Source organism: Dipodomys spectabilis, unplaced genomic scaffold, assembly GCF_019054845.1.
Source record: "Dipodomys spectabilis isolate Male_0828 unplaced genomic scaffold, ASM1905484v1 ptg000289l, whole genome shotgun sequence".
Taxonomy (NCBI): Eukaryota; Metazoa; Chordata; class Mammalia; order Rodentia; family Heteromyidae; genus Dipodomys; species Dipodomys spectabilis.
Genome location: NW_024870966.1, coordinates 3358367 through 3383125, shown reverse-complemented (window position 1 = coordinate 3383125; position 24759 = coordinate 3358367). Strand labels below are relative to the sequence as shown.

Sequence of the window (24759 nt, the reverse complement as noted above, 5' to 3'; positions counted from 1 at the left end):
CATGGGGAACAGGAGGTCCTTGTGCCTGGCTGTAACGTATCAGCCTTACCTGCTCCAGACACCTGGACACAAGCAACACTCACATCATAAGCAGAGCAGAGCTGGGTGCTGGTAATCCCAGCCTGTAATCCCAGCGACTCAAGAGGTTGAGATATGAGGATCATGGTGCAAAACCAGCCTGGGCCGGAAAGTCCATGAGACTCTCATCTCCAATAAACTACTCATAAAAAGGAAAGCTGGAAGAGAAACTGTGGGAGAGCACCAGCCTTAAACAAAAAAGCCCAAGGACAATGCCCAGGCCCTGAGTTCAAGCCCAGGATTGGTGTGTGTGTGCGCGCACACGCACGCACACACGCACGCACGCACGCACACACACACACACACACACACACACACACACGGTGGTGGGAGAGCAGTTAGTCAAGGACTCAAGTACTGTGGTAGCAACACTGGGCCTACAATTCACCGTGTGCTATAATCTGAATCTGTGTCTCCCCTAAAATTCGCATACTGGAATTCTCATTCCCAAGGGGATGGAATGAGGGGTAAGACCTTTGGAGGCTGGGCAGAGCCCAACAGGGCAACAGGATTAGTGACTCTGTTGTAAATGAAGCCAAAGGAGCCTGTCTGTCCCCTCCTCCACATAGGAACACAACAAGGTCCCACGGCCATGAGCCAGGTCCCCACCAGATGCCAAATCTGCAGGTATGGGATGGGTAAACTTCCTGCCTCCAGAACCTGAGCAGTAAGTTTCCCTTGTCCTTAAACTACTCAGTCCACCATGGGCTTTTGTTATAGCAGCTAGAATAGATGAATCCAATGTGGAATCCTGAGCTATTTATCCAACCCTCTGAGGCTCAGCTGTAGATCAGGCAGTTTGTTTTAGTTTTAGTTTTGCCAGTCCTGGGCCTGAGCACTGTCCTGAGCTTCTTTTTGCTCAAGGCTAGCACTCTACCACTTGCACCACAGCACCACTTCCAGCCTTTTCTGTGTATGAGGTACTGGAGAATCGAACCCAGGGCTTCATGCATGCTAGGCAAGCACTCTACCACTAAGCCACGTTCCCAGCCCGATCGGGCAGTCTTATAAGGATAACGTGGGTGCACACACAGGTGCCCAGCCCAGGGCACAGGGAGTGCTGGGAAATAGCAGCATGGTCTCCCAGATCCTGCCCCAGTTTCCAGAGGCCAGAAAGGGCCCTGGCCTGGCAGAGCTCCAGGACAAACTGTCCAACACCAGGCTCCCTGTGCCTTTGACAAGCGCCAACACGTGCCTTCCTCAGAAGCCTCCCAGGAGACGAAGCAATGCCAGCGTGTGCAGAAGCAGGCGTCTGTGGTGGGTCCAGACACACAGGAAGCTAAGGTCCAATGGGACAGGTGGGGCAGGGAACAGGGGGCTCTAGTCACTTCCAAGGCAACAGCAGAGCCTTTCCCAAAGCTCAACAGTCTTCATTCCCAGGGAAGAATGGTATTCCCAGGAGCTGTGCAAATGCTAGAATGAACTCACCTTCCTTCTCCCCACCATGCCAATCCCACCCCCCACTGGCTAGTTCTGGCACCTAATAATCCTTTGCCCTGTCCTCTACCTTAGCTAACAGGCTGGCCAAGCAGCACAAAGCTGCTGCCGTACACAGCTGAGCATACACAAGCACAGTGACAACCCAGCACCTACGCAGAGCCAGCAGTAGACCAGGGGCTCAAACGCCACAGCCCGCATCACCTGACTGGAGGCAGGGAGACTGGAGCTTGCTGCCAGACTCCAGGAAAGGCCTGTAACCTCACAAGAAGGGGATCATGTGTATGAGGATGACTGATTCACTCTCGCGTGCTTAGGAGGCAGAGTGTGCAAAGGTCCTAGTTCAGATCTGACACAGGCAGGGGGGAGCAATGGGAGCTATTATTCAATCAGGTGACCATTAAGTCCCTCCAGGGCCAGATTTGAGTTCTAACAGCATAGTTATTGTACAATAGCTAGTATTTTATTCAAAGACTCTGGGGGGTCTGAGACCAGTCTCAAACCTAGTACCTAAGAGTTTGGCTCATTAGCTAGCACTCTACCAATTAAGTCATGTCTCCAACCTCACAGGCTGGAGGGGACTCTCAAGATTTCCTCTGCAGTTAAGGAAAGTGAGCCCCAATAACCTGAATGCTGGCCCACCCTCAGAAAAGGGGCAGGGCAAAGGGCACACGCTGTGTCTTGTCCTTCTGTCCTATGCAGCACAAAGGTGCTGGTAGGACTCAGAGCACTGTGAGTTACTATTTTCATTTTTGTTTATTTAGGGTTTGCGTGTGCGTGCATGTGTGTATGTGTGTGTGTGCGCACGTGTGCGTGTGCATGCGTGCCGATACTAGGGCTTGAACTCAAGGCCTGGGTCCTATCTCTTAGCTTTTTTGCTCAAGGCTGGAGCTCTACCACTTGAATCACAGCTCTACTTCCAATTTTTTGCTGCTTAAATCAGAAATAAGAGTCTTACATGGACTTTCCTGCCTGAGCTGGCTTTGAATGAACCCAATCCTTTGGAGTCAGCCTCCGGTGTAGCTGGGATTATAGGCATGAGCCACAGGGGCCTGATGAGTTGCTATTTTGTTAAAAGAGGTTTCCTGAGTATGCCCGGCCTGCGATCTCACATAATTCCTTCAGCACCATTAGTAACATTCCAGGCCCTTTCCAGAGGAAAGACCAAACAAAAGAACTTCCTCTCTTGCCCTTTCTTCCCAGGGTTCTCAGAACAGTCCTCTTCTATGCAAGCAGCCCGGCCACACCTCAGGCTATTCTAGTACTTCATGGGTCTGTAGAATGGACCAGAAGGCTGAAGGCAGTTTTCAACAAGACAGCAGACAGACCTTGTGAAGCCCAAGGCAGTGGGGCTTGGAGTAGACCCAATCTCAGATTCACAAGTACTCTTCACAAGTTCAGGTGCAATCCTCACAACCTTGTGGTAGTTTTCACTAAGTCCTGGTTCAAAGACTCCATGGGTGAAATCAAAGGTCCTGAGGGACTGTGACTCAGAATCAATTAACAACTCAATCCTCTGCCCTGTGGACTTATCCCTGAAGCCAATATAAAGCTCATGCTTTGATTAACTACCATCCAAGAAAGAGGTGGTGGGTGGTGTATTTGTGTGCTCTTTAAGAATGAAGACTGTGGGGCTGGGAAGGTGGTTCAGCGGTAGAGTGCTTGCCTCGCATGCATGAGGCCCTGGGTAGAATTCCTCAGTACCAAATAAACAGGAAACACTGGAAGTGGCACTGTGGCTTAAGTGGTAGTGGACTAGGCTTGAGCTGAAGAGCTCAGGGACAGTTCCCAGGCCTAGAGTTCAAGCCCCATGTCCAACAACAACAACAATAAAAAGGAATGAAGACTGCTCTCTGCTTTGTTGAAGTTGAGCCTATGCAAAGACAGCAACAGAGAGGATAGCAAACCATTCCCAGAATGACCTGACATTTGATGGTGAACCCTAGAAAAGACCTTGGGGGGGGGGTGCAGAAATGGTCTTCCCCTATATATTCCACAATCACCAAGATTACAAATGTTTATCAGTCACCAACTTTCCATTCAAAACTGTAAAAACAACATGGGAAGTCTGGCATGCCTGTAATCCTAGTTACTCAGGAAGCTAAGATCTGAGGATTGTGTTTCCACAATTAATTACCAAAACTAAAAGAAAGAAAGCTAGAAGTGGGGCTGTGGCTCAAATGTACATATACACATACACATACGTATGTGTATATACATACGTACATACATACATACATACATATATATAATCTATGCCCATTCCTCCCACTGACTGCTCCACTCCTCACCTCTCTGTTGCTTCTAGCCAGGTGGGCTGTGGTCACCCAGCATACAGATCCAGTCCTGTCCTTAGTTCCCCCACTGGCACAGAGGAGAAGCTGAGAAGCTATGCTGGGACTGAGGGCCAGGTGAATCCTGTGACTCTACTGTGTGGTCCAGAGGGGTAGGTTCTGCAGGGCCAGAGCAGGAATCCTCTAAAGCCCAGAGCTGTCCAGCCTGCATGGCTGTGTTTCCCTTCCCTTCCAGGACTCAGTCCCATTCCATGGAGTAAAGAGGCACACACACAATAGGCCAGCCTGGAGGGTGGGGCAAAGGCCCAGTGAGATCAGTTCCCACTCCCAGGTATCACCATATGCAAACATACCTAAATGTATTTCAACTCACATGGATGGAGGAAGGAGGAGGAAGGATGTAGGGAAGTGACAGGTGATCAGGTGACCTGGGAGTCATGAGGGATGGCTCTCCACTTTCTCACCTTTCCCATTCAGCTATCCTTCTGAGACTTGAGGGGCTATGGTTTTGTAATACAAGCACGGAGTCACAGAAGCTGTATAGAATCAACGTTCTCATGGGGACAAACAACCTAAAACCCTGCTAAAAAATTTCCGAGACACAGTGGCCCAGCCCTCAAACCCATCCAAGCCCATAGCTAACCAAGTGGATAAACTATAAATCTCACAATACACAGCCCTACAGTACTTGCCCACCCACAGCTTCGTGAAGACCTGTGAAACGCAAGCCAGTGCAAAGCCAAGAGGTCCCAGTGGCTGGGGCTGTGCACTGTCCCAAGAGCACGCAGCCTCCTCCAGACCTGCCCAGGGGTAGTCATGGCATGGTTCCCCAGGGCTCCTGGTTACCTGGCTCTTCCGGGGCTGGTGGTGTGCTGACTTCAGGTTCTGGGATGACTTCAGGGGGCGGTGGGGGCGGGGCTGGTGGAGCTTTGACGGGGGTGGTTGACTCTGGGGTCTCAAACGCTTCTTCCGAGTCAGAGCTCCTGATGGAGAGAGGAAAGAGGCATGGGTTAGCCTGGACTCAGGGACCTTCCTGCTGAGCCACTTGTGGTCCGTCTTCTAACCTGGAACCAGTTCACTACTCCAGCTTTCTGGTCAATTGTCCTGTTCAGGGACAGATGTGAGGACGAGTCATCTCCCCTGATTCCCAAGGTAAATCAACACTGCTTGTGCACAAACAGTGTAGTCTTTGAACTCAGTTCACACGCTTCTCACCTTAGTGGCAAATACCCAGTGAGCTTCAGCACCCACCATCGGCATAGATGCCCTCTACCACATACGGTGTGCATGTCCGAGGTTGGGGTTCCAACCCACTCCTGAAACCCCTCCTTACAAACTCAATTTCCATTTTCCCTCGCCTCATCCTACCCCCTCCGCATCTCCACTCCCCTGCTTTCCCAGAGCTTCTTATAATTTCTGGGTATATTTATTCACTTTCTAACCACATTTTTCTTTTTCCCCAGTGGGCCACACTGGCCTCTTGTCTGTCCCAGTATCATGCAGGAGATCATGAATGAGCCTGGTTGAACGAATGAAAGTCGCAGCCCAATCAACAAAGATGCCAGACCAAGCCACAAAGCATGGCTGACTGACGACGCTGGCAGGGTGGAATCAGACCTTGGTGTATAATAAAATCTATGCCCAAGAAAAATTCCTCACCCAGTGACTTGGTCCAACAGTTCTCAAAGGGAAACACCTTCTCAATAGCAAAAGGGGAAGCCAGGGGCTCAAGCATGACCATGGGCTCAAGAAAACCTTGAAGATGACCTTCCTTTTCTGCTTCCCTGGGCCGACTGATGTTAGGCCAGAAGGATAAGATGAAGGCAGCCCAGTCACTGGGCCAGCATGCCACATGCAGGACAAAAGGCCACTGCTCACGGGATCCTGGAGCCCACCTGGCCAGGGCCTAACCTCTGTTTAAGGACAGCAGGTGCGGAAGCAGGGGCAACAGGCCAATTCTCATCTCCAAGAAGCCTGAACAGAACCAGATACTGGTGATTCTTTTACAACAAGGAGGTGAACTATCAAGACGGCGGATATTTAGGATTACAAAGCAGCATAAGCCACCCCAATGGGCGAATGGGACAAAGAAGTATAATCAGAGGGTAACACAGCACAGAACAGGACACGACTGGATGTACTGAGCCACGCCCCCAATACTGCTGAACTCCCCTAGAGGCAAAGGGCCAGTGAGCTCACTAGAGGTCGCCACCTTCTAAAGGCCAGAAGCAGAGGGCAGAGCACCAGGAACCAACCAATCCCAGCACTGTCCGTCAGAACGAGAGTAAAGGAACCATTTGGTGAGTTTCCTTTAGAAAACCTCCATCAATATTGCTTTTCTAAGTTATTGAGGGTCATTTCTTTCATGAGTGCCAATGATTTTTTTTTCCCCCATCAGACCTTTAAGGACTTTGGTACCTTCTGCCAGTCACCAAACCGTCCAGAGACTCCAAGAGACCAAGAGAAATACCAGAGCTGCTTTCAACAGGTCCAGTGAGCTAGGGTCAGCTCAGCAGTAAATTTCACAGTAAATACTTAATGCATGCAGCCAGCCACTGACTTCTCATACACACACTGACGGGCTTAGTACTCATCTGTGGGCAGAACTTAAGAACCATCCATGCCTGGACCTCAGTCTAGTCTAGGTAGAAATGTCTGTTTAGAGGTATAAAAAAAAATACAAACAGGGTCTGGGCACCTATGGCTTATGGCGGTAATACTAGCTACTCAGGAGGCTAAGAACTGGAAGATCAAGGGCCAAAGTCAGCCTGGACAGAAAAGTCCACAAGAGTCCATCTGGAAAATGCTAACCAAAAGCCAGGCTGAGTGGAGCACCAGTGGCTTGTGCCTGTAATCCTAGTTACTCAGGAGGCTGAGATCTGAAGAATCAGTTAACCCAACACAAATCTCTGAGACTCTGATCTCCAATTAACTAGCAAAAAGCCAGAAGTAGAACTGTGGCTCAAGTGCCAGTGTTGAGTGAAAAGGCTAAACAGGAGCACCAGGGACTATGTTCAAGTACTAGTACAAGTACCAAAATTTTTTTTAAAAAGAAAGAAACAGGGCCTAGAGCTGGGAGTTCTATGCCTGTAATCCTAGCTACTTCGGAGGCTGAGAGCTGAGGATCGCTGTTCAAAGCCAGCCCAGGCAGAGAAAGCAGAGCTGTGGCTCAAGTGATAGAGTACCAGCTTTGAGTAAAACAGCTCCAGGACAGCATCCAGGCCCTGAGCTCAAGCCACAGGACTGGCACAGAAAAAAAAAAAAAAAAGAAAGAAAGAAAAGAGACTGAAGGTGTAGTTCAAGTGTTAGAACATCATCCAAGCAAGTAAGCCAAGTGTATAAGGTCCTGAAATCACATCCCAATACCTCAAGCAAGCAAAACCTCACAGAGAGGTAGTATGAGAGAGAAGAGAGGTAACGCTTCAGATCACCTTGGTGGGCCCAGGTGCAGCCTTGGGAACGAATAAGCTTCCTCAGCCGGCTCCACACGCTTCAAGGACCAGTGTTGACGAGACACACAAAGCCAACTTGCCTCTTCCCACAACTTGTTTGTGGGGCCAGAAGCCTGGAGTCCTCACTGGTGCTCACTGCCATCCACATCCGCCGGACCCATTCCACAGGGGACACAACGGCCAGGAGCCCAAGGCCATCTCTGCGGAAGAGCAGCTTCAGTCCTCCAAACTCCCAGCTCTAATACTGCTGCCAGCACCCCTGCCCCACCAGCCACAGATGCAGTGAGGTTCACCAGCATCCAGACACCACAGCTTGCCCACTGAAGCCCAGACGCAGAGCGAGGGACCTAGCGCCCATCCCTCGCTTCTGCATGCCTGGGCACTGGAAGCTCCAAAGCACAAAGGGCCCTGGTCCTGCTCACTGGCGCAGACGATAGAGAGGGCCAGATGCGCTGAGGTCTTAGCGGCTGACTTCCAATGAGGTCTCTGCTAGCACAGCTGCCCGTCTGCACACCCGCTCAGAGGGACCACCATCTACCCCAGCCAGTGTGCAGATCAGCAGGGCACAGTACCCCAAGCCCCTGTGTGCGTCCTGTTTACTGTCAACTGCTCTTAACACATGCGGGGACACCAGGGATCACCGGAGCAGCATCCACTTCCGGTGCTGCTGGCCTTGTTGTCACATATCTTCTATGCCTTTCCCCGGAGCAGAGGGACTTAATTAGAGGAGGCAAATAGCAGCCTTGTAAATTAGCTCTCTTTTCCCCATTCGGTTTCCCAGGCGCTCAAAGGCATTTCCAGGAGCAAGGATTCCTGCAGTTCATCAAGTCTGTCCTAAAAAACCAAGCAGCATTTTGGACTTCCAAAGCAATAACGCAAGTTCCATATATTATGTGATTCTTTTTCTAGTAGAGGAAATAAAAATGTACAAAGTTATTGTTCAGGTTGCATGTACATGAAAAAGGGAAAAATAATACTCTGGTTTCTCTTCAGATTGTATACAACTTTTGCCTTCTACTAAAAATGAAAATAAAAATAAATTTTAAAGTGGGTGGTGATGACTCACACTTATAATCCTAGCTACTCAGAAGGCTGAGATCTGAGAATCCTAGTTTAAGGAAAATCTGTGAGCGTCATCTTCAACTAACCAGCAAAAGGCCAGAAGTAGAGGCGTGTGGCTCAACAGGTAGAGTGCCAGACTTGTGTGAAAAAGCCAAGTGGGAACATGAGACATGAGTTCAAGCCCCAGTACTAGCTGGCACCTACCCATAGGCAGGAAGGGAGGGAGGGATGGAGGGAGGGAGGGAGAGAGGGGAGGGGAGGGGAGGGTAGGGGAGGGGAGGAAGAAAACACAACAACTCTATTTCTTAGCATGGAAAACTTAACAGCTAGCCTGCTAAATGTTATATAATGTGACAAGTGCTGCATTAAGCTCTCTTGCTGGTACTGGGGCTTGAACTCAGGGCCTGAGCACTGTCTCTTAGTGTGTATGTGTGTGCATGTGTGCATGTGTGTATGTTGGCCCTGGTGCCTGAACTCAGGTCCTGGGTTCTATCCCTGAGCTTTTTTGCTCAAGGCTAGCACTCTACCACTTTGTGCCACAACTCTATTCCAGGCTTTTTTCTGAGAAGTTTTCTGGAGATAAGAGTCTCATAGCCTTTTTGCCTGGGCTGGCTTCAAACCCCAATCCTTAGCTCTCAGCCTCTGAGTAGGGAAGATTATAGGCGTGAGCCATGAGTGCCTGGCTGTCCCTTAGCTTTTCAATTCAAGGCTGGCACTCTACCACTTGAGTCATACCTCCACTTCTGGCTTTTTGCTGGTTAACTGGAGATGAGTCATAGACTTTTCTGCCTGGGCTGGCTTTGAACTGAGCTCCTCAGAGCCCAGCCACCTGATTAGCCACCACCCAGCCTGCTCGAGAGTGGGCCTATTTTATAGATAAGATTACTAGGGCTCAGAGAGGCAAACAACTTTGCCAAAGGCTGCGTAGTCAGTAAACAGTGCTGAGATCCAAAGCTGTTGGTGTCTGAAATCTGTGCCCTTCTCACTACATCTGTGGCTCTCTATTTTAGCAGCACTATGCATCATGTTTTTTATCATTAAAAAGTCTATCACGATTAACAATTAAGCTGTTAGGATCATCTTGAAAATTTGACATGGGGAAGAGGGAGGCCAAAGGCAGCCATTATCTGGCAGATTTCACTCCTGGTTGCATGACTTTAGGAAAAGTCCTAATGGGTACCAACAATAGTAATTACCAACAGCCCTTGGTTTTTAACAGCAGGTCCTGTGGTGATGAGATTTTCTTCACCTAGGCAGATGGGCAGGAGAACCACCTCACCACCTAAACCAATTAATCTATCAGCACAAGGCAGCACAGGATAATAGCCAAAGCACAGCATGGCGTGTGCAGACGGGAGGAAAGACAGCAGTGTGTGTCGCCAAGCGTGGACAAACCGTGCAGGCCATGGAAACGCAAGCCCACAGGGCCCCCTCCCCCACCCCTTCCCATCCCGGCTGTGTTCATGTAGTATAAAAACAGTGCTCCTGTATTTCCTTGGCTTTCAGAGGATTATTTTTATAAAGCACTGGGGTTCAAGAAAGCCCAGTCTGAAATGCTCTGCTCCACCCAAGGCTGGGTTCAGTCTCTTGACAGTGCCATGCTGGGTCAAATCAGGCTGTGGAAACTGTCCCCAAATTGAGAGCCAGGAAGCAGGAAAAATGAAGAATGGTGAAGTTGGCAGACACACGTGCACACCCTATACAAACATCTGTATACCTATTAAACACGGACGTATCTGAGAATACATATGTGTGCATAAAAGTAAAACGTGGCCATCTTTTAATAAAGATGGTACCTCTTTTAATAAAGAGGTACTATAAGTATAGTTTTCAATGCATCTTTAAATGGTTCAATTTTGCTCATGTTTTACTGGAGGCAATTCAAAGGCTCGAAATAATCAATTGCAGAGACCATGTAATCTTACAACTTTGAAACTAGAAACATTATTCCATTCCCCTCCCCTCTCCAATACCAGGGTTTGAACTCAGGTCCTGGGCACTATTCCTTAGATTTTCTTTTTTTGTTCAAGGCTAGTGTTCTACCTCTTGAACCACAGATCCATTTCCAGCTTCTGGGTGGTTAATTAGAGAGAAGAGTCTCATATCTCACAGACTTTGCTGCCCGGGCTAGCTTCAAACCATGATCCTCAGCTCTCAGCCTTCTCAGTACTAGCATTGCAGACATGACCCAGCAGCAGCAGCTATACCACCTTTTTAAACAGGTGAGGAAACAGGCCCAGAGAGCGGAAGTGGTTTGTCCCCATCACCAGCCTATTCATGGGAGCCATAGCTAAAAATATTCCTTAGAACTGGGCCTGCCTTCATTAAGCAGTGCCTCTAGATTAGAGCCTTTGTTCTGCTTGCAACTCCCACCTGGAAATCTGAAGTTACCCATACTTGAATGCTGCCTAATTATTAATTTGTTCTTAAGCATGGCTTAATGCATATCTATTCTAGATACATTTCTCAGCTTAGCACTTCACGTTTCTCCAAAAAGAAAAGTATCCTAGAACTGGGCCACCCACCCAAAGTGAAAGCACATGCCAGAGACAAGGGCTTCATAGTGTAAGCCCCACACGCAGCACTCCATGCAGAAAACCCTCAGCACCAAGTCCGCGCGAGCTGCACGAGGTCAGACCCCAGAGCCCTTTCTGCCCCCCCATCTCCCCCCCACCTGCTTCCTTCCCCTTAAAGACCAAGTGCAGGTAAAGGCCAACACTTTGGCTAAAAATTTTGCTGTGGAACAGCCGATATCATCCAGGCCAAGAGAGCATCTGTCATTCCTGGAGAGAGAGAAAAAAATCTTCTGGAAACAAAACTAGGCTTTCAGCAGCTCAGACAGTCTCATTCATCCCCATCCCTGTGAGTAAGGGTTGGATGGATTTGTAAATAAGTGGGTATTTTTGAAACGGCTGCATACTAGATTCTATTCATCAAAATATTCCACTGAACAACAACTGTAGACAGTCCTGTCAACAGAAGTTGTCCCAGCCAAACACACACACACACACACACACACACACACACACACACACACACACACACACACACGACTGACGAGTTTTAAGGGCTGACTGAAAGGGTCTTTCACTTTAATTTGCTCATCCTGGAAGTAGTCAAATAACTTGCCCTGTGGAATCGCTCCTTAATGTGCAGGGAAAGGAAGAAGAGGATTTCTTAACACCATCAAATGCTGACGTCCATCTTGGATGGTCAGGTGACAAAGAAGTAGCTAGTTAAGAGCTGTCCTCGGTGAAAATGAAGCCAGCTCTGAAAAGCCAGACTGCTAGAATCTTCCAAGCTGACACTTATAGTCACCTAGGAAAACTCAAGGCAAATGACAGCATATTTACCTTCCCTGTACCTGGTGTCTGTTGAAATGATTTTCAGGTATATGTATCTATCATTCAGTGGATATACTGAAATGTTACCAGGGTTCAAAGGGGCCAAGAGGAAGAGTACAGAGAAATCAAGGGTCCACAGTGCAGTTAGACCCAGTTGTAGACTAAATATGGCTGTAAGAAACAAGAGTTAATTCTGAATAACTAAAGCAAAAGTGGAATTTGTTGTAAGGTTGTAAAGGCTGAGACCCTGTTTGCAAAGAGTTTGCTTATTTAGTCATGCTTTAAATTCTAAAGAAAGCTGGGTGTTAGTGGCTCATGTCTGCAATCCTAGTATTCAAAAGGCTGAGATCTGAGGATCACAGTTGGAAGCTAGCCAGGGGAACAAAGTCCATGAAATTCCAATTAATCATCAAAAAGCCAGAAATGGATGTGTGACTCAAGTGATAGAGTGCTAGTCTTGAGTAAAAAACCTAAGCAAGAGTGCCAGGCCTTGAGTTCAAGTCCCATTACTGGCATGAATTCATTCACTCATTTATCCATTCCATGGAGGGAGTATCTGATCAGACCATCCAGGTCATATGCCCATGACTTAGCTACTAGTGGACAGGAAACCTTAAAACCGATGGGCAGACAGGGCTTCTAATTAGACAAGTCTGAAGCCGATCACTGGTGGCTCACACCTGTAATCGTAATTACTGAAGTTGCTGAGATCTGAGGATTGTGGTTTGGAGCTAACAAGGATTGTGGTTTGAAGTCAGCTTGAGCAGGAAAGTCTATGAGACTCTATCTCCAATTAATCACTAAAAACTGGAAGTGGAGCTGGGTACTGGTGGCTCATGCCTGTAATCCTAGGTATTCAGGAGGCTGAGATCTGCAGATCATGCTTCAAAGCCAGCCTGGGCAGGAAACTGGGTGAGACTCTTATCTCCAGTTAACCACCAGGCAACCAGAAGTGGAGCTGTGGCTCAAGTGGTAGAGCACTCGCCTTGAGCTGAAGAGTTCAGGGACAGTGCCCAGGCCCAGAGTTCAAGACCCATGACTGACAAAAACAAAAAAACAACTAAAAACCCTGGAAGTGGAGCTGTGGCTCAAGCAGTGCTAGCTATGAGTGAAAACAGCTCAGGGACAGTGCTCAGGCCCCAAGTCCTAGGAATGACAGGAATGTAGCTTTCCCCCTACACACAGCAACGGCAGACACATGCATCCGGGCAGCCATGACCAGCAGGCCTGCAAGGGCTCTAGACCTTTGGGGTCAGCCACATCACCTCTGCAGGCTGAGGTCAGCCCCCAAATTCCAGTGCTGTCACTGACTGACATCCTTGAGAGAAAAAGGAGATGGCCGGTCTCAAAGCAGACTCCCCACCCCCCAAGGGCAGCAGTGGGATTTCAGATCCAGCCTTTATGTCTATGGTGTCTTCATCTGTGTCTCTCAATCTGTCTCTGTTTCTAAGGTCTTCATGTCTGAAGCATTTGTCTCCAACCCCTCCTACCTGATCCCCTCCCTGTAAATCTAAAAGACTCTTTTCTCCAATTAGCCAGCAAAAAAAGCTGGAAGTGGAGCTGTGGCTCAAGTGGTAGAGTATCAACCTTAAGGAAAACAGCTGAGGGAGTGTGCAAGGCCTTGAGTTCAAGTTCTAGTAGCAACACACACAAAAAAAAACAAGAAATTAGTGAAATGTTCACAATTTAGAAAGTTTTAAAAGTCCATTTTCTACAAGTCTGTGAACAATGCCTTTTCACAATGGTATTTTTTTCTTTTCGTCAATCATGGGACTTAAACTGTGGGCCTGGGCACTGTCCCAGAACTCTTCAGCTCAAAGCAAGCGCTCTACCACTTGAGCCACAGCGCCACTTCCGGTTATCTGGTAGTTAACTGGAGGTAAGAGTCTCTTGGGACTTTCCTGCCTGGACTGGCTTTGAACTGCGATCCTCAGATCTCAGCCTCCTGAGTAGCTAGAATTACAGGCGTGAGCCACCTGCACCTGGGTCACAATGCTCTTAATCCTTTGCCCTCTCCCTTCCCTTATGTGGTAGAAAGGAAATGCAGGGGGGCTAGAGTCATGGCTCAATTGGTAGAGCGCTAGCCAATGAGCAAAAGCATGAGGTACCAAGTCTGAGTCCCAGTTTGAGACCAAAAAAAGAAAAGAAAGAAAGAAAAAAAGGAAAAAAGAAAAGGAAGTGTGGGGCTTGCACACAGGTAAACAGCACATTTACAGTTGCAGCTCACGCTTCTTGCTCAGTGCCTCGAAACGCACTTTTCTCTCAGACACTGTATGCTATGGAGTGTTAGAGGACTTTCACCCTGTTCTCTCATACAAACACAGAAAGGTGAACTCAGTCTTCCTGCAAACTCTGAAGTCTAAATGAAAGCAACTTCTTGGCCCATAGCATGTGAAATTACATGGTCCTAACAACTTGTACAAGACGTAAGCACAATATCCATTAAAGATTAAACGGAGCACCAACAAATCCAAGTTCCAAGTTCATACTCTAAGTCTGGACAGACTGCTAACAGCCCAGGACCTGTTTTCTGGTCTGAGCCAAGGATGGAAGGTACAGGTGACAGCCTGTGGTGCGGGGTGGCTTTGAGAGTGGTTAATTGCCCCCTGCAGAGCCCCTCACGCACCGCTAGGCCTTTAGAGAGAATTTACCTACTCAGGAAAGCCCTCAAAGTGTTAAAATCCTATCATCAAAATCACCGCATCCTTCCCCCAACCAACCAGAGAAACCGAAAGACAGAGCCATGCTCCAATTTCCTTTAACCGCCCCTCTAGCAGGAGAGCCCGGTGCCAATGATTCATGAGCTTAGAGCACGTGCAAACACACACACATATACACACACTGCTGAAACAGCTGTGGGCGAGGAAATGCAAAAGTAAGCAGTAAAAAAAAGTCACTCGAATATTTACTGAATTAATTCCCAGCCACTCCAAGAAGAACTGTAATCTTGCCAGACAGAAAAGTGCAGATAAGTCTGTAGTGGGCTCCATGAAGTGCTGGGGGTCCTCCTTCTTGCAGTCTCAAAAGTTGAACCCAGTAAAGCACACAAAGGCACGAAGGTGGTTCTATGGGCCAAGAGCCTTGAGGCCAAGGAGGCTAGGGTTGCCACTTAGGAGAACGAGGACAGGGAGGAGACCTGCGAGCTGGGCGGTGATGCCAATGCCCTGGGTTCTTGTTTGGACACAAATCAGGGACCCACCAGAGGACCTGACCCTAAGGAAGGAGTCACCCGAGCTAGAATTTTCTTTTTATTATACCATGTGTGTGTGTGTGTGTGTGTGTGTGTGTGAGAGAGAGAGAGAGAGAGAGAGAGAGAGAGAGAGAGAGAGAGAGAGAGAGTACTGGGGCTTGAACTCATGACATGAGAGTGGTTTCTGAGTTTTTTCGTTCAAGGTTAGCACTCTACCACTTGAGCTACACCGCTACTTCTGACTTTTGGGTAGTTAATTGGAGATAAGAGACTTTCCTGCCCAGGCTGACTTCAAATTATGATCCTTAACTAGGTTTACAGGATGAGCAGTTAGAGGCCATTTTTACCATGGCTATCTGACTGCTCTAAGAAACAGTAGCAGGACAAGAGCGGACTCTGGTTATGAGTTCAGAGGGAAGAGGATGATGCCTGAGAATGGTAGCCACGGAGAGAATGCAGAAATGGCTGGACTTTCAGACACTGGTGGGAGGTTATGGCAGCGAGCGACCAGGGGTGAGCAGTGAGCCCACGGTTGTGCTTTGGAAAAGGTTTAGTAAAATAAACATTTATTTTTATTTGCATCATCAGCAATGAAAAGAAGAAAATGCTTCTCATCACACAAGAGATTCAGAAGCTGCTACAGACCTATTGACAAAACAGCAACAACAACAAAAAATCAGAGCTATAATCAGTGGCTTGAATACGACCAAGCCGATCTTGGATTTCAGTCCCATATAACACAACTCAAGGAACAGATGTAACTTCTCACATCAAACAAGTACTGTCTCAAGGTTCAGGGTTTCATGGCAATCACCCAACTAGGTCAAAATACACTCTTGGGGCTGACCTTCCCAACAACTACTCAGTTGGTGAGATCAAACACGTACAGATGTAACAGTAGTCACCTGACTATTTCTCTCCATTGTGCCTCTCAGCCCTGTGACTTATGAACAGGTTCCAGCTTTCTGTATGTCTGACAAAAGGTCAAAGGCCAGTTCTGTGCTTTGTGTTCTCAAATCTCTTCAACCAAAGATTCAAAGTTACCTCTCCTGCTGTTTAGTTCTGGTTGGTTTCAGCAGGAGTTTTAATGTGCATTCTGTTGAACAATGAGGGCTAGCTGATAATTCACCATAGGATGTATTGATTGATCATCAGAAATAAGAAAAGGAAACTACTCAGGGGGCCGAGATGGGAAAATCACAGTTCCAGGCCAGCCCAGGTGAAAATAATAATGATGATGATGATGAAAATAATAATAATAAAGCTAGTAAGACTATCTCAAAAAATCATCAACACAACAATTATGAGCTGGGTACCAGTGGATCACATCTGTAATCCTAGCCTCTCCAGAGGCCAAGATCTGAGGATCATGGTTCAATCCTCAGGCAGAAAAGTCTGTAAGACTCTTATCTCCAGTCAACTACCAAAAAGTGAGATGTAAGCTAGGTACTGGTGGTTCACACCTATAATCCTAGCTACTCAGGAGGCAGGATCTGAGGATCGCGGTTTGAAGTCATTTTGTGCAGCAAAGTCCATGAGACTCTTATTTCCAACAAATTACTCAGAAAAAGACAGAAGTGGTGTTGTGGCTCAAGCGGTAGAGCACCAGCCTTGAGCGTAAAATCTAAGGGACAGCTTCCGGAACCTGAGTTCAAGCTCTGATAGCAGTACATGTATGTACATGTACTAGTGCGCACACACACACACACACACACACACACGACAAAGACAGCTCTCAGTTCTAAAAAACTGAGAAGCTAGGCTGTCCAGTCCTCTTACGTCATCACAAATGTAGGGACTCCAAATGAATGTTCAATAATACTCAGCAAGGCAAGGAATCAAAGGCAGGCTTTTTTCCTCACCTTTGTCCCTGAACACAAACCCAAATCCAACCCTAGGACCTGCCTTAGCACTCCACCCAAGACTCCTCCTCACCACTGTCAAGCTGCAGCCTGCCATGTCCTCCTGCGTGCCCAGCCCAGCCTCACCCAATGCCGCCTGTCCTACATCAGCCCTCTAGGCCCTTCAAGGCTGGGTCCTGCACCCCTTCTGGCCCGGGAAGGGCTTCCCTAGACTCTGTAAGAAACATTACTTCCTCCATGCAGCCCTCCCATCCTGCTCTCTCTTTCTCTTGGACCCTCACTGGGTGCTGAAGACCTCATGATGTCTATATCCCATATGCACAGCCCATGTCTGGTGGCAGCCTCCCCAATTTCCCCCACCGCTAGACCACATGCTCTCTGCCTGCCAGGCCACTCTCCTATGTCCCTTGCTCCCCACCGGCCAAGGGGCACAGGTCTGGCCTTAATTCTTCATCAGTAACCACCACTTGGCCACCAGGCCTTTTCTAACTCAAGTGTCTACTCCAATTACATTTCCCAATGCTGCTGAGCAATAACATGTTACACTTGGGGGTGGCAGAAAGATTTCCCAGAGCCTCTGAGACATGGGCAACTTAAACCATCATCAGAAAACCCAGAAAACCCTGCACCTTTCATTCTCCTCTACCCGCCATATCAGTCATTAGTCCTGAATCTCGAAGGTACAGTCCTATTTTGGAGAGAGGAAAGAGAAACAGAATCCACAAAGCCAGCCTGGGCAGGAAATTCTATGAGACGCTTATCTCTAATTTACCAGCAAAAAGCCAGCTTTGTGCAAAAACAAACAAAAAAAAGCCATGTGACAGTGCCCAGGCCCTGAGTTCAAGCCCCAGGACCAAAAGCAAACAAACAAAACATGGGCTTCTGTTGTTGCTATTATTGTTGTGTTTGTTTTTCTTCTGAGGGTATACAGACAGGGTGCAGAAGGAAGTGAACAAAAGCAATCCTTCAGTATACACTATGTAGAAAATGACCCATGTAGCTTGTGGGCAGGGATGAGAGGGGGAAACTGGGGGAAAGTAAAGGAAGGGGAGAGATTGTCCAAAACAATGAACCGTGCTCATTATCTGACTTATGAAATGGTAGCCCCTCTGTACAGCACCTTAATAACAATAAAAATAATTTTGAAACCCAAATAATATCCAGGAAATGAGTACATACTCCGGGCCTGGAAACGTAATATGTAAGCCCACATGTAAACACTTCCCATATGCTTTCTTCTCCCCATACCCAAATACAAGGGTGCAGCCTCTGCCCTCGGCCTTACCTGTTGGGGTTCTTAGGTAGTGGTGAGGAAAAAGGGGGCCTCACTCCATTTCATTGACATCACAACTGGAGCCTATGGCTCCCAGCAGCCTCTACTCTTCCTCTTGCTCTTCTGCCTCTCCCTCTGCCCCAACAGATGCTGTTCTGAGTGACTCCCCAGCAGCCGTGCACCCCAGGAAAACATCTTAGAGCCACTCATGAAAGGAAATGCACAGTGGAGGCAGGACCTCCCTGTGTGCAGATGTTTTGCCTAAAGTGAAGCCAGCCTCCTCCACTCTCTTCCCAGAGGGAAAATACTTCCAGACCCCTCCAGAAGCCTCCTTTTAATGTAGAACAAGGAATAATTAGCAACATCCATTGGGGCTCCTGTAAATGGTCGGGTGGGGGGGCCGCCCTTGATGCTGTGGCTTCTGCAGTGGCAGACTCTGGGTCTGGTCTATATTGAAGGAGGCGCTGCTTCCACTGGCTTGTAACAGAATCCATGGCTTCCCCTGGGCTGACCAGCAGCGGACTGTGCGCCATTCCCCCTGTGGCATTTTCTCCTCCAGCAGTGAACCAAGAACAGCCCAGGATCACTGGCTACACCAAGCTGCCACTTAACACCAACAGCCTGAAGTAACCACGGGCCAGTGTGAAGACCCTGTCCTTGTGTCTGACTGTATTCCAGTTCAGCTCTGAGCCTCCGCTAGAACTTGGGGTATTTAAACTCAGTCTCAACAGACACAATACTGAAAGGCCACTGTTTGGTTGAACACCTCTGGGCTTGCTGGGACTCTGGAGAGCTGGCCTTTCCCTGGAGAGTTCTCACTTAGGGGGAGCAGTCTACACCCAATTCCTTAGATTTGCCCTCCAGAACATTACTAAGTCACAAGAAAAAGGTCCCTTAGGACAAAGACAAGTAAGACTCAAGGGAGGACCAGACCTAATGCCCATTATTATCCCTACATTTCACTGCCTAGGGAGGATACCTCTGCTGTTGCTGCTGTGTGTGTGTGTGTGTGTGTGTGTGTGTGTGTGTGTGTGTATGTGTGTGCATGAGAGCCTGTATGTGTGTGTGCGTGTATGCTGATCCTGGGCACTGTCCCTGAGCTTTTTTGCTCAAGGCTGGCACTCTACCACTTGGGCCACAGCACTATTGCTGGCTTTCTGATAGTTAATTGGAGATAAGAATCTCAGGGACGGGCTGGGAAGGTGGCTCAGTGGTAGAGCGCTTGCCTTGCATGCCTGAGGCCCTGGGTTCGATTCCTCAGCACCACATAAGCAAAAAGAAAAAAGCCAGAAGTGGTGCTGTGGCTCAAGAGCCTTAAGCTGAAGAGCTGAGGGACAGCGCTCAGGCCTAGAGTTCAGGCCCCACAACTGGACCCCCCCCCCCCAAAAAAAAAAGAAAGAATCTCAGGGACTTTCTTGCCCAGGGCTGGCGTCCAACCATGATCTTCAGATCTCAGCCTTCAAAGTAGGATGAGAGGTGTGAGCCACTGGTACCCAGCCAATACTCTTAAGTTTGCCAAGTGATACAATCCATCTATAATACACATACACACACACACCACCACCACCACCATCACCATAGCACACATTTGTGTGTATATGTGTATGTTTAGCAGACTGCAAGTTAAACAATTAAAAGGACTCCCTGTAATCCCAGCCACACAGTAGGCACAGACAGAAGGTATCCTGACCTGAAGCCATCCTTGGCTTGAGACCCTACCTAAACAGTAACTAAAGCAAAAATGAGCTGAAGCCATGGCCCAACAGGTAGAGCACCCGCCTAGCAAACATGAGGCCCTGCGTTCGAACCCTAGTACCACCAAAAGTTACTTAAAATAAAATGACTGGCTGACTCACACAGTGAGTAATGAGGGAGCCGAGGTAATGTTTCACAAATGATACAGGGTGAGATTAAAACAGTTTTGTGTCACAGAAAAGCCCTCTGCAGGGCAGGGGAGCCGCTCAGCGGCAGAGCGCTTGCCTGGCAGGCGCTGACGTTCTCGGCTCCTTCTCCAGCAGCAGGAAACAACAAAAAGAAAAAGGTCCTCTCGGCCAAGATTTTGAGTTGCCATTTCTAAAGTTCTTGGACGCGGGAACTCCAATATGTTTTGAGTAAGTCAGGCTGGGATGTCAACAAAAAGTGGGCTCGGCAGCTGGCCTGAGTTCTCAGCCCTGGGGACACAGGGCTGGTGTCCCCCCTCCTCCCCATCCCCCAAACACTCCAATGCACCCCAATACTCAGCTCCTGCGGTTTTCCCTGGTGGAAGCTGTACCCACTTCCCTTTCAGAAGCAAGCAGGGGACGCCCTTCCCCCACTGCGATTCCCTGCACAGCAGCACCTTCCTTCAGCCCGGGAGTCCTTTCCCGTCTGAGGCTGAGGAGGTGGAACAAAGGCAAATGTGGAGCTCACGGGGCCATGCCAGCCTCCGCCAGCCTCCTCCCAAGGCTCTGCGCGACTCACATGCCCGGGCTCCCCAGCCAGCAGCTTGTGCAGGTGAAGAAGATGAAGGCAGGGATGGAACAGAGATGCCCGCCGACAGGAGGAGAGGCGAGGGGAAGAAGGGGAAAGAAGGCAGGGAGGGGAGGGGAGGGGAGGGGAGGGAAGAGGAAAGGAGGGGAGAGGAGGGAGAGAAAGGGAGCACAGCAGTCTGGAAGAGGAGTGCAGCAAGCTGAGAGCAAAATAATAGACATCTAAAAACAGCAAACCAGGCTGGGAAGGTGGCTCAGTGGTAGAGTGCTTGCCTCGCATGCATGAAGCCCTGGGTTCGATTCCTCAGCACCACATACACAGAAAAAGCCAGAAGTAGCACTGTGGCTCAAGGGGTAGAGCGTTAGCCTTGAGCAAAAGAAGCTCAGGAACAGAGCCCAGGCCTGAGTTCAAGCCTCAGGGCTGGCAAAAAATAAATACAAATAAATACATAAATACAGCTCCAGGAACTGAGAGAAAAGGGGGAGAGGGGGGCGGGGCCTGCTGCTCCCTCAGAGACATGCCACGTTCTTAAGACAGGTTCCCTTCCCTGTCCGGAGGGATGCCACGCTAAGGTGCAGAGCAGGCTGTGTTGAACTGTGGTGATGGGGCAGAACTGAGCCCCGGAGGGTCTAGCCCAGGCCTCCTCACAGCTGATCAGCTGGAGAGCTGATGTGGTTATGATTCTTCTTGCTGGCATCCGAGCGCAGTCTCATTCACGAGCACCTACTGAACCCCACATGCCGGGCGCTGGGCCAGGGGCTGGAGGCGGAAGTAGAAACAAGTGGAAGGCCGTGCACTGCCCCCTCCTCGTTCTGGTGAGAACAGGGAAGTAAATGAAGTAATTACAAGTCAAGCTGAGGACGAGGAAGAACCTGGAACAGAGATTCACACAGACCTGCGGTGGCTGGTCCAGCAATCACATGCCACACATGGCTACAGCAATTTAAATGAACTGAAGTGCTTGGCTGCTGGTCTGCGCCGGTGGTTAAAGGCCACTGCTCTGACTGTGGATGACAGACCTCACTGTCCTTGCAGATGTTCTGTTGGACATCATGGGAGAACAATGGCGGACAAACACTGTCAAGATTCAGAGCTGGGAAGGACCCAGCCAGAGCTGCATGGGGTGGAAGGCTTGCCTTAGAGCATGTGCAAAGGCTCTGAGGCAGGACTTGTATAGTCCTTGATGTGCCGGGTGACTCATGCCCCAGAAGAACAGATAAGGGGAACTCTGTAGGCCATGCCAAGGCTTGGATTCTAGATGAAAAGCAATGGAAGGTGCACCCAGGATTTTAGCTAGGGAAACCTCATGGGCTTGGGCTGTCCTGGGAAGAAGGGAAAGGTGGGAAAAGGGGAGAACAAGCCTTCACCTCCAGGTTCTGGTGTGACCCCACCAATCGCCAGCCACATGAGGAGATGCGGAGGCTGAGGCAAGTCTGGCTGTGAGTCAATGCCAGATTTTGTTTTCTGATTTTGTTTTGGCTGTGCTAGGGAGAGAACTCAGGGTCTCACACATGCTGGGTAGGTGCTCTACCACTGAGCTACACTCCCTGTTTTTATCCTTGAGACAAGGAAGATCATCAGTTTTACCTTTGGACACATTAATCCTAAGGTCTTCATGGGAAATAAATCCAAGACAGAAAATGTTAGAAACAAGAGAAGGAAAAGGAGGATTAGGGACATTATCAGCACATCTGTGGCCACCTAGAAAACATCAAGAAAGAGAACAAAGAAGATGCCTAGGCCAAAGGCTGGAGGATCTCTCCACTGATGGATAGCCTGGGGGAAGACAGGGGCCTGATCCCTGCACTAACCATCTGTATGACCTGGGGCCAACAAAACATAACCTCTGACCTGTCTTTGTCAATAAAGTCTTATTGGAGCATTAATGTACACATTATCTATAGTAGTGTTTGTGCTGTAACAGCAGAGCTGATGGCCACCACGCCTACAATCTTTACCTTCTGACCCTTCATAGAAGCAGTTTGCTGCCCTGGCGATTTAAACCATCCAGGGACTCCGTTTCCTGACCTGTAAAATCCATCCACCTCACAGGATTAATGGATGTAATATTTCTCTAACGGAAACAAGGCTGGCAGGCAACAGCAGTGCAAAAAAGTTTCTCTGAGTCTGGGTCTGCAGGGCAAGGCTGAGGAAAAAGGGCTTTAAACTCCTGGCGGCAAGGCTGTAAGTACAGCTCTGCTTCCACATCTGCCAGTCGTCAACGGCACCCACCTGCTCTCCAGAAACAACTGCTAAGGAGAGTTTGTAAATATAAACAGAACCAATGTCACCTGTGCTATCGCCTCTACCATGGGTGTGTACGAACAGTTCCCACTCAGTGGTGTTTCGTACTCAACCAGCCTCCCCAGACAACCTGCACCTCTGAAACAAAAGCAACTGGTTTCCACAGAACAACTGTTCACAATGCCTGAGTCCACCTCATTAATCTTAAGGGGTGGGATGGGGTTGTGCAACATCCCATGTTCACTCCCCCTCCGCCCCTCCCAACACTGCTCTAGCTCCACGATCCATCTGGCTGAAGCAGCCAATCAGGTGTCAGGCTAACGTAGTTTCCTAGGCAACCAACACGACAGCCACAGAAGCAGGCTGCAGAGAGTGGAAAGAAACAGTTAGGGACAGGAGGGTCAGTGGGGAAGAATGATCCGGAATCACCTGACCTTGATGTAAGACTCACCTTCAGAGTCACACTCATCAACATGTGATTTCTAGCTGTTTGTCCTACCTGTAGTGGGGCACCCCACCCCAAAACTATATGGCCGTTTGGATGCCAAGAACTACTAGAAGGCTTGGGAATGCCTTCAGCTCTCCACACACATCAGAGAAAGCCCCTAAGCCCCATGAAGTAGGGGTGAAAGGCCAGGCACTAGGTCATGAGTTCAGGCTGGAGCTGTCTAGGAATTCTAGTAGAAAAAGGTACCCACAAAGAGCCTTTTACTCTATAGTTTATTCCATTTCAGAGGGGATAAAATCAGTCTACTAATTGTTTCCAACAGTTACATTCAAAGTAAGTCTGCTACCAGGAAGACAAAAGTATCTGCAGAGTAGTGTAAGCTAAATGATTTAGCCAAGGGCTACTTCAAGAAAGGAGGCTATGGAAAGGATCAACTGAGAATTCAAGACAATTCCTGCTGGAGTCCCGGCAGCCTCTCCAGCCTCCGGAGGGGCTGAGTGGCTGGTAATTTTCAGACACCACACATTCCTGCTTTTGCAGGTATCTTACGTTTTATCATTATGAGCGAGTGTACAGATGGGGAGTTTCACCCTGAGAAAACCTTTTAGGTAAGTGGTCAGTTCAGAATCAGAGATCTGCTCAACAGCTTCCAAGATAAAACCAAGACAGAGTCAGGAACCACACACACAAGCAAGGGTCTGATCTGTGGCAGTGCCCAAGATCCTACTCTGCCCTGCCCACTTCCGCTATTCTTGGGTCCCCCCATACCTGCATTTCAACGGCCAGTCCAAAGACATCCACTTTCCCCCAAACTAGCTCCCGTTGTCATGTCCTGGGTAAGGCCTTGTCTTTCTTAATTGCCAGAAAGCACAATCTCTACTTAGTATTTTCCTACTTTATTTCCTGCCCCTCCCCCCCACACAGGGGACACGCAGCAGAGCCGGCCACTTCCCTCCTTCCCTCTGCACTCCTCCAGGCCCTTACACTAGAGCTGTCCACATGTGCTTTGTGGAGCCAAGGCACAAGTTCACTAGACAGTGGTGTCCCACGTAGCATCCTGGCTACAAACAGGACCACCCTGTAGGCCTCAGATGGTGCTGGCCCCCTGGTCAGCTCTCCATGACTGGAGGGAGGGGGAAATCTGAAGAGACCCTGGGATGAATCTCTAAGTCTCTAACCACAGGAAGGACAAAGTGTTTAATGCTGCTTCACTTAGCAGAAGTCGAGCCCCCAGGGCTCCCCCAGGATAATCAATAGACCTTCTTCTCTCTAGTATTTCCCGCCTCTCCCCTGCACTAGCTCCCCACATCTATGCAAAGGGTTTCTATGGAGGATTTTCCCTCTGCCCATGTTGGTTGGGGAAGGGACCATGGCTGGGAAGAAGTCACCAATAGTGATCAGTGTTTTCACATGGACCTGAGGTGGACGACATATAACTAGATCAGGGTTCTCCAACTCTGACTTGCCAATTCTGATTGAAGTGTGTGAGGCAGGGGGTGACGCCATGTCTAACAGGCTCCAGGGGGGGCCCTTAGAGTACAGGGACCAGTCACCTGGAACATGTATCCTCTGTCCACCTCCCATCCCATGTGTCTTCTGCCCTCAG

The 24759-nt window shown here is 48.9% G+C and overlaps 1 protein-coding gene across 3 annotated transcripts in view; it reads right to left on the bottom strand.

Moving 5' to 3' along the window:
- Tacc2 (transforming acidic coiled-coil containing protein 2) overlaps positions 1-24759 on the bottom strand; it is a 126515-nt gene that overhangs the window by 38889 nt on the left and 62867 nt on the right. For all 3 annotated transcript variants that reach the window (XM_042701419.1, XM_042701421.1, XM_042701420.1), the window contains one exon: positions 4656-4792. In XM_042701419.1, coding sequence (XP_042557353.1) covers positions 4656-4792 — 137 coding nt within the window. The remainder of the gene's footprint in view (positions 1-4655; positions 4793-24759) is intronic.